Source organism: Pelodiscus sinensis, chromosome 1 (genome assembly GCF_049634645.1).
Source record: "Pelodiscus sinensis isolate JC-2024 chromosome 1, ASM4963464v1, whole genome shotgun sequence".
NCBI lineage: Eukaryota > Metazoa > Chordata > Testudines > Trionychidae > Pelodiscus > Pelodiscus sinensis.
The window spans coordinates 330,239,811-330,249,854 of NC_134711.1; the positions used below are offsets into that span (position 1 = coordinate 330,239,811).

At 52.4% G+C, this 10,044-nt stretch overlaps 1 protein-coding gene across 1 annotated transcript; it reads left to right on the top strand.

The window, feature by feature from the left end:
* The first annotated feature begins 4,944 nt into the window (after window positions 1-4,944).
* On the top strand, window positions 4,945-7,642 carry LOC102462737 (olfactory receptor 52B2-like). Its single transcript, XM_075922429.1, has 2 exons — window positions 4,945-5,289; window positions 6,106-7,642. The coding sequence occupies exon 2, from the start codon at window positions 6,142-6,144 to the stop codon at window positions 7,090-7,092; it is 951 nt and encodes a 316-aa protein (XP_075778544.1). The 5' UTR covers window positions 4,945-5,289; window positions 6,106-6,141; the 3' UTR covers window positions 7,093-7,642.
* Window positions 7,643-10,044: the final 2,402 nt, after the last annotated feature.

A 10,044-nucleotide genomic window follows, 5' to 3' on the forward strand; every position in this document is an offset into this window, starting at 1 on the left:
CTAAAGTGAAAAGTCTCAGTCGCTTTAGCCTCTCTTCATATGGGACTCGTTCCAAACCCCTTATCATTTTGTTTTAGGATGTGCAGATCCAAAACAAATAGGAGGGGGTGGGAGAAGGAAGGAAAAAAAGGAAGGGGGGAGTGGGAGACAGGGAGCAGAGGGTATGGAAAATCACAGGGAAAAACAGAAAGGCAGAACTGGGAATCAGTAAGATTGGGTACTTACAATGAAGTAGATAAGAATCAAAGTCAATAGATAGTATCCTTCCTAACACAGGAATCTACACAAAGAGCTGTGTGCACCTTCATTGAATGCTAGGTTGATAGTGTCCCAACCAACCCTCAGCACGATTGAGTCCATTAGCATGAGAGCTGAATTAGTGGATGAATTGTAATTCCAACCCCTCTCCATGGATTTGGCTATTGGAACTGGTTTGTGACAAGACAGCCACGTGAAGATCTTTTAAACAGTGATTAGGAAGATTAAAGTGTCCCCCAAATGGTGTAAGCTGGGTACATTCTTGGCTCACTCCTATCCCAGGTGGGTGGGGTCTGAGACAGAAGGAGCATCAGCAATAAAGGTGCCCTGTTACCCCATCCACGGCTGGATCAGCCTGTTTCCTCCAGCCTCGCTCCATTGCGTCCCTGCCCAGGGCCCTGACAACAGCCGAGCGACCTGCCCCATGGTCAGTGGGGCTGCGCCCACAACACTCTGACCTTATAGGGCACAGAGCACCCCCCAGCCCAGCGCTCCAGCCATTCACATGGGATCCAGGGTCAAACCCCTGCTCTAATCGCACAGAGCTCACACTAACCACCGGGTCTCCCACCGCCCTGTGAACTCCCCTGCTGCCTAATTCAGGCCTGGGAGCTCTCGCTGACCCTCCGCTCCATGCTAAGGCACCTGCCTGGCCCATGGGCCCTGGAATTGACACGTTCCAGTGGGCAGGTTTGGGTTTGGCCCCCGGCCTGCTCCCCCCGAGAAACGTGCCAGTGAGAAATTTTCTGACGGTAGTAGTGCCTGGGACAGAGGTGGGGGGGACAAAGGGAACCCTGGGACCTGGTGAGTGTCTGTGGGAGGGGGCATGATAGAAAGACCAGCGCTGTGGGGAGGAAAAGACAGCAGCAGCATGACGGTAGGGAGGAGGGTGGCAGAGAACCCAACTCTTTGGGACTAGGGGGGTGGGAGCGGTGTCGTAGAGAGACCAGCAGTGTGTGTGTGAGTGGGGGGAGGGAGGGAAGAAGCAGTAACAGCTCCACCCCTCACTCTTGGCACAGAGCCCTGTGGGCAGTGACCGATCGGTCCCCTCCCCCAATGCCGACACTGGGACTGCCAGAGGGAAATACAGGTAGCACAGGAGGGAGGGGGGCGGGGACGACTTTGTTCTAGGCCCTGGTTACCTGGGCCTCCATTCAGGTGCCTTTCCTCTGGCTCTCTGGCTCCTCCCCTCCCTTCCTCCCTTCTGATCTCCGTGGAAAACTCTTTCGTTTTACCAATCGCAAAATGAAGCCGCAATTTTCCATCCCAAGGGACTTCCCTTCAGACTAAGGAAAACACTAGAGGGACATAGGAGCAATCACACAGGGTCAGACCAAAGGAGAACCTAGCCCAGTGTCCTGTCTCCTGTTGGGGACCAGTGCCTCATCGTGCAGAGGGAATGAAGAGATCAGGGCGTCATCAAGACACCTGTCCCCTGTCGTCTAGGCCCAGCTTATCACAGTGAGATGTTTATGGACACCCAGAGTGTCTTACAAATCACTGTTGATGGACTTGGACTTATCTAGTACTTTGTTTGAACATTGTTAGGGTATGTCTACACTACCACCCTAGTTTGAACTAGGGTAGTAGTGTAGACATACCCTTATTGTCTTGACCTTCATTACATCAACTGGCAAGGAGTTCCACATGTTGCATGAAGAAATACTTCCATTCATTTGTTTTAACCCTGCTGCTCCTTAACATCACTGGATGATTCCCATCCCTGTGTTAGGGAAAGGGGTAAATAATGTTTCCTTATTCATTTTTTTCCCAGGCCACACCTGTTTAAATACCATGCAAATTCATACCTGGACCTTCTAACACTTAGTGTAAGAGCCTATACTACTTGAGCTATAAAGGCAGCTGACTCTTAGCTAAGGCTGTAGAGCTCCCATGTTCTTATCTCTCACTGTCAGTGGGCTACATGTCTCTCCATGGGACAGTGACCCACACTAGGTGTGTGGGTTACTCATGCTTTGATAGATTCCCCCCCCCCCCCCGGCCCTTATTCACATCTTGCCAGTGTTTCCTGTCTAGTTCCACTCCCCTGCCACTCGGGCATCCTCTCCCACTGCTCTCTGTTTCGTACCTTGGTACCACCATGCTACATTAATTGTCACTGTTCCAGCCAGTTTCTATGGTAACAGCGAGAGAAAACAGTCAGGCCCCATTTGACTCAGCTGCGTCTCTGCTGGAGCTGGAGGGGGAATTTCCAGCCGCGTTTCCATTCCTCCCATCAGGAACATCACTCCTGTAAACACACAAATCCCCTGACCCCAGCCTGCCCCTGCCTGTGGCTGAGCTGGAAACTGCTCTGTGCCCAGGGCTCCCTGCTGGCTCCGACCCCGCTGGGACTCCCAGGCAGGCAGGATAAATGTCCCTGCCTCTGAGCCCCGGCCAGTGCGGTTCCTGACCCTGCAGCTCCCCACCTGGATCCCAGGCAGAGACTCCTCATCCCCGGCTGGGGCAGGAGCCCGGTGAGTGTTTGGGGGGGGGGCCTCCCGCACGGCTGCCCCCCTGCTGAGAAAGGTGCCCTCGTGTGTCATCAGTGGGACCTGAGCTCTCCAAGGACCCAGTCCAGGGGAACCCCCCACAGCCCCTGGTGTCCCTGGGAGTGGGGGCAGGTCGAGGGGAGCAGGATGGCGCCCGCAGGGGAAGGAAAGGCAGGGGAAGCACAGAGCGGGCTGCCAGGGGCACAGAGCCTGAGTCCTGTCTGCAATGAGCCGCACTGGTCTCCTCCCCCATGGCTGCTGGGCGCAGTGAGTCCGGGAATGACACTGAGACATTCCCCGTCCCCTCCCATGGCCTGGCCTCTTCCTGGGCCCCTCCTGCAGGGATAACACCTCTGCTTCTCCCCAGGGTGGGGCCTGCTCAGCTCTGCTCAGGGCGTTCACTACGGACCATTCCTCTCCCAGCCAGGAGGGGAGACAAGTCTCGGTTTCCCTGCGTGAGAGCCCAGAGCAGGGCCGGGAAGCGGGACCAGCTTTTCCTGCCCTGAGCCCCCAGTGACTCCGCTACGAAATGTGAATTAGATTCACATTTTTAAATGTGGTTAAAAGACAGGAAACAAAGGGCAGGAATAAATGGTAAATTTTCAGATTGGAGAGGGGTAACTAGTGGTGTCCCCCAAGGGTCAGTCCTGGGACCAATCCTGTTCAACTTATTCATAAATGATCTGGAGAAAGGGGTAAGCAGTGAGGTGGTAAAGTTTGCGGATGATACCAAACTGTTTAAGATAGTCAAGACAGAAGCAGACTGTGAGGGACTCCAAGAAGATCTCACCAAACTGAGTGATTGGGCAACAAAATGGCAAATGAAATGTAATGTGGATAAGTGTAAAGTAATACACATCGGGAAAAATAACCCCAACTATACGTACAGTATGATGGGGGCTAATTTGGCTACGACAAATCAGGAAAGAGATCTTGGAGTTATCGTGGACAGTTCTCTGAAAACTTCCACGCAGTGTGCAGCGGCGATCAAAAAGGCAAATAGGATGCTAGGAATTATTAGGAAAGGGATAGAAAATAAAACCCAGAATATCTTACTGCCCCTGTATGAAACTATGGTACGCCCACATCTTGAATACTGTGTACAGATGTGGTCTCCTCACCTCAAAAAAGATATTTTGGCTTTGGAAAGGGTTCAGAAAAGGGCAACTAAAATGTTTAGGGGTTTGGAACGGGTCCCATATGAGGAGAGGTTAAAGCGACTGGGACTTTTCAGTTTAGAAAAGAGGAGACTGAGGGGGGATATGATAGAGGTCTATAAAATCATGAGTGGTGTGGAGAGGGCCGATAAAGAAAAGTTATTTATTAGTTCCCTAAATAGAAGAACTAGAGGACACCAAATGAAATTAATGGGTAGCAGGTTTAAAACTAATAAAAGAAAGTTCTTCTTCACACAGCGTGTAGTCAACCTGTGGAACTCCTTGCCAGAGGAGGCTGTGAAGGCTAGGACTATAACAGAGTTTAAAGAGAAGCTAGATAATTTCATGGAGGTTAGGTCCATAAAAGGCTATTAGCCAGGGGATAAAATGGTGTCCTTGGCCTCTGCTTGTCAGAGGCTGGAGAGAGACGGCAGGAGACAAATCGCTTGATCATTGTCTTCGGTCCACCCTCTCTGGGGCACCTGGTTCTGGCCACTGTCAGCAGACAGGCTACTGGGCTAGATGGACCTTTGGTCTGACCCAGTACGGCCGTTCTTATGTTCTTATGTTAGTGAAAACAGCAAAGAGCAACACGGGGCTCCTGCTAATGGGACTTTCCAACCTGGACTGGAGTAGGTTCCAGTTTGACCAGTCTGCCCCTGCCCCCGGGAGCAGCACCAGGGCTCCTGCGAAGGGCAGGAAACTCCAGCTGGAGTAGCTGTGCGGGAACATCCATGACACTTCTCTGGGTTCACCCAGATCTGCACTCGTCAGCCACCGATTGCAGAGAGGATCCAGAGGTTTCATTTCTTTTCAGGGGCTTCCCCCTGGCGCTGTGAGGGGACCCGGCCATGCTCGGGGCTGACACTCAAGGAACTTTTCAGGATTTTATAATACTATGAACATGCCCGGGCTTCCTTTGAGCCATCACCCTGGGCTGAGCTGAGGAGGGGTTCTGTGTGTAGGCTGCCCTGGGGAGGAAGGACTGCTCCAGGCCTCTCTCCCCACCACAGCCTGGGGCCAGGTGATCTCATTTCCACGGCTGCTGCAGCTCCAGCAGGAACAGCTGGGCGAGCCGGGCATGTCCCCCACAGGGGCAGGTTCAGGTTCATCTGCCCCCTGCTTTCCCCTGCCAGCGTCAGGAGTGGAGCAAAATGTGCACTCTCCCCTCTCCCCTCACAAAGCGGCACCTCCAGCAGTGGTCCTGTGCAGTTTCAGCCTCGCCTGCCCACCAGAATGGGAGCCTGGGGCGGGACCCCTCCTGATCGAGAGACCGAGGCGCCTTTGCAACTGAGTCTGTCGCTTTCCTGTTTAGTTTCCGGAGGAGCAATAGCTTCTCGGGCACACGCCGCTTTCTCCACACAGCAAGCCCCGGATCGTCTGTAAGTTGTGGTTAAAGGAAGCTGCCTCCCTATTGTGGTGGTGCTCGCGCCAATCTTTTCGGAGGAGCTCTGCCCCAGACAGACAGACGGACAGGCAGGCTCTCTCCACTATATAGTAGAATTTTGGACTTTAGTGATGACAGCCAGTTATTAGAATTGGCTTGCAGACAGATGCTAGGTGAGGGTGAATTGCATGTGCCACAATGGCCCATTGGCGGGGGAGTAGAGTTAGCAAAATGGAGCCAAACGCGCTCGGGTGGCTCTATGGCCGGGGACTGTCCGTAGGCGCAGGGAGATTCTATCCCCGCCGTGTCTGGTGCCGGTTCGGCCACAGCTGGGATCCTGGGCCCAGTCCTGTGTCCCCAGGCTCCAAATCCATTAGTGCCCCTTTCTGCGCTGAGGTAACTCTGAGTGGCCGCTGTGTTCATGGGCTCTACAGCTCCCTGGGGGGTTCAGTGTCTCTCAGTGGCAAAGCAGGGAGCAGGGCCAGAGCTGGGGCAATAAATCAGCATGGAGCTCGAGTAGCTGAACGTTCCCTTGTTGCTTCATGGTGTGTCCCAGAGCTGAGGGAGGCCGGCTACACGGGCTGGGATCTCTGAGACTCTCCGCCCGGCCCTGCTTGCTCTGTGGCTGGTTTATCGAGTGGTCACCTCCGAGCTCTGAGCTCCTGACAGGTCCCTGTCACCGGCTCCAGCTCTGCCCTGAGCAGCTCTGAGTGCAGCTCTCAGGCCCAGGGGTGCAGGGCATGAGTGGGAAGTGAGAAGTGAGTGTGAGGGGCGCGAGCCCAGCAAGCACTGACCTTGTTTCTGCTTTCAGCCGGGCCTAGCGCCCAAGCGGAGCCCTCAGCGCTCCATGGCCGCGCCCAACAGCACAACGTTCAGTCACCTCAGCTTCGTCCTGGTCGGCATCCCGGGCCTGGAGCCCTGGCACCCCTGGATCTCCATCCCCTTCGCGCTGATGTACACGGTGGCTGTTCTGGGGAACTGTGGTCTCCTCCTGCTCATCGCCACCCAGCGCAGGCTGCACGAGCCCATGTTCATTTTCCTCTCCATGCTGGCGGTGGCCGACTTACTGTTATCCACCTGCACCGTGCCCAACACGCTGGTCATCTTCTGGTTTGGACCCAAGGACATTTCCTTCACTTCCTGCCTCACCCAAGTGTTCTTTGTGCACTTTGGGTTTGCCATAGATTCAGCCATCCTGCTGGCCATGGGGTTTGATCGATACGTTGCCGTCTGCGACCCCCTGAGGTACACGACTGTCCTCACCAACACGAAAATTGGAAAAATAGCCACGGCCATTGTCATCAGAAGCTTTTGTATAATTATCCCCGATGTTTTTCTTCTGAAACGGCTGCCATTCTGTGCAAGCAATGTCATCCCGCATTCCTACTGTGAGCACATCGGTGTGGCAAGGCTGGCCTGTGCAGACATCTCTCTCAATATCTGGTATGGCTTGGCAGTGCCTATTGTAACTGTTATACTAGATGTTGTGTTTATTGTTGTGTCTTATGTGCTGATCCTCAGGGCTGTCTTCAAGCTGCCCACCAAAGACGCCCGACGCAAAACTCTCGCCACTTGCGGCTCCCACGTCTGTATCATCCTCTTATTTTACATCCCAGCCTTTTTCACTCTCCTAACCCACCGCTTTGGCCACAATATCCCTAAACACATTCACATCCTGCTGGCCAATCTCTATGTGCTCATCCCCTCTGTATTAAACCCTGTTGTTTATGGGATGAAAACCAAACAGCTACGGGAACAAATAGGCTTCCTGTGGTCTCAGAAGTGGAAAGGGTGCTAAATGGTGCTTAGTCTAGAGCCATGTGACTTCCTAGCTGGCATCTTCCACACTGCAAGGAGAGAGCCCATTGGACCCAAGACAGGAACGTTAACCCATTAACTCCATGTAGCTAAACAGACATTTTCATCCCCAGGGAAGTTTCACGGCAAATCCACCGTCAAGGCTCAATGTGGCTGCCTGGTCTATTTATTGGAGACCTTGTGATCCGCTTTAGTAACACCCCCCCAAATTGGGAGGCTTCACTTGTCTGAGATGAAGGCCACAGGGGAGATTTGTTCTTCTGCTGCCCACTTTATGCCAGACAGACAGGCACAAATAAGCGATGGGCAAGTGATGGGATAGCTAACTCGCCTTGCTGGCCATCAACTATCTCTACATTCCATGGAGTGCTGCTGCCACATCACATACCCCAGAGACACTCCTCCGGTTAGAGAATGGTTTTGGCCATTAGATATCTAGGGACATAGGACTAGCCAGGCTGGATCAGAGCTCTGGTTCTGGCTGCTTCAGAGGAAACCCCATGGAGGTTTACATAGCTGTCCCGCGCAAGGGAAAGGTTCTTCCTAAACCCCCGCAGTTAGAGCTGGCTTGTCTGTGGAAGCAGGAAGTTTTCAGTCCCTGCGAAATAAACACTTCCCCCTCCTTGCTATAAAAGTGGGTACTCTCATCTCTGCTCATCTCCAGGATATTTTGTACCCTGTTCACCTTTTGTCCTGGAGTTCCGATGTCTCCTTGTGCTGTGTAAGAACAGTTGATACTTCGCGCCGTGCTGCTAATGCTGCCGTCTGTATGGGTATGTCTACCCTACCACCCTAGTTCGAACTAGGGTGGTAATGTAGTCAACCGGAGTTGCAAATGAAGCCCGGGATTTGAATTTCCCGGGCTTCATTTGCATGTCGCCGGGCACCGCCATTTTTAAATGTCCGCTAGTTCGGACTCTGTGCCCGCGGCTACACGCAGTATGAACTAGGTAGTTCGGACTAGGCTTCCTATTCTGAACTACCGTTACTCCACGTTCCATCTATTAATGTGCTGCCATGGTGCACCAGGATGGGAAACGTGGTTCGTTTAGACGGCATCTTGGACTACTGTGGACTGAACTAGTGGTTTTGTATTTAAATTGAGCTCATACGTGTTGCCAGCATTGTAAGAATACCAGCATGTGACATTCCTCTGCACAGTCGTCCCACCTCCTTATGCACATGGAATTCTGCTCTCCTGATGGCTTTTGTACAGCAGTGAATCGCGGCACGACTGGGAAAGCCTGGAACAGCCCAGAGATTTAGCTGTGTCGTGACACTCCAGGGCTGTGTCTACACTGGGCCTCTTTTTCCGGAAAAGCAGCCACTTTTCCGGAATAACGTGAAAGCTGTCTACACTGGCCACTTGCTTTTCCGGAAAAGCACTGACGATCTACTGTAAAATCATCAGTGCTTTTCCGGAAAAACTATGCTGCTCCCGTTCGGGCAAAAGTCCTTTTCCAGAAAACTGTTCCAGAAAAGGGCCAGTGTAGACAGCACAGATTTCTTTTCCGCAAAAAAGCCCTGATCACGAAAATGACGATCGGGGCTTTTTTGCAGAAAAGCACGTCTACATTGGCATGGACACTTTTCCAGAAAAAGTGCTTTTCCGGAAAAGCATCCTGCCAATGTAGACGCGCTTTTTCCGGAAATACTCATAATGGAAAACTGTTCCGTTTTAAACATTTCTGGCAAAGGGTGCCAATGTAGACACAGCCCAGATATGCCTGTGACAGGACTCAGATACACTTTACACCAGATAACGCATGTGAGGTGTCACGGGAACGTGATTTACTGAACGTGAAGTCATTCTTCCGCTCTACTCTGCACTAGTTAGGCCTCAGCTGGAGTACTGTGTCCAGTTCTGGGCGCCACATTTCAAGAAAGATGTGGAGAAATTGGAAAGGGTACAGAGAAGAGCGACAAGAATGATTAAAGGTCTAGAGAACATGACCTATGAAGCCAGGCTTCATGAACTGGGCTTGTTTAGTTTGGAAAAAAGAAGATTAAGGGGGGACATGATAGCGGTTTTCAAATATCTAAAAGGATGTCACAAGGAGGAAGGCGAAAATTTGTTCCTCTTGGTTTCTGAGGACAGGACAAGGAGTAATGGGCTTAAGGTGCAGCAGGGGAGGTTTAGATTGGACATTAGGAAAAAATTCCTAACTGTCAGGGTGGTCAAATATTGGAATAAATTGCCAAGGGAGGTGGTGGAATCTCCCTCTCTGGAGATATTTAAGAACAGGCTAGATAGACATCTGTCAGGGATGGTGTAGACGGAGCGTGGTCCTGCCTTGAGGGCGGGGGGCTGGACTCGATGACCTCTCGAGGTCCCTTCCAGTCCTATGATTCTATGATTCTATGACTGTCCTATTTGCATGCCTATCTCATTTCTGCATCTGAACTGAGGCACTTTGACCACGTATCTGTCGTGGAGCTGTGCTACTTTGGGTGACACCCACTGCTCACACATCAGGTGCCACAATGGAAAAGGCAGATGGGGCTGGCGGGCCATCTCTGAGGACAACGGACTGTGAAAAGGCCGGGCCTGCATGTGCATGCTCCACTCCGCCACTGACTCATGGACACGGAGATACTAGAGTCAGGTGACCTGGCCACCTAATACGATCCTCCCTCTTGGATGGCTTCACTTTTCTTGGGCGAGGTGGGGGACATTGAACAAAGGGCTCCTGCCTCATGGAAAACCTATTTAAGGCAGCAGTGGAAGCAATCAAGGTCTTCAGTTTGGGTCTCTTCTGCCTCCCATCCAAACAGATAGTTGAGAAGAGTTGGGAAGAAAATTACAGGCCGAGCGCCAGTACAGTCTATTGTCCTTACGCGATGGATGCTGGACTCACACAGGCCTCTGGCTCCACTCCACTGCATCCCAGCCCAGGGCCTGGACAACGACCAAGTGACCTGGGTCAGTGGG

Coding starts and splice junctions, on each gene's coding strand:
- LOC102462737 (XM_075922429.1), top strand. CDS start 6,142: ATGGCCGCGCCCAACAGCACAACGTTCAGTCACCTCAGCTTCGTCCTG.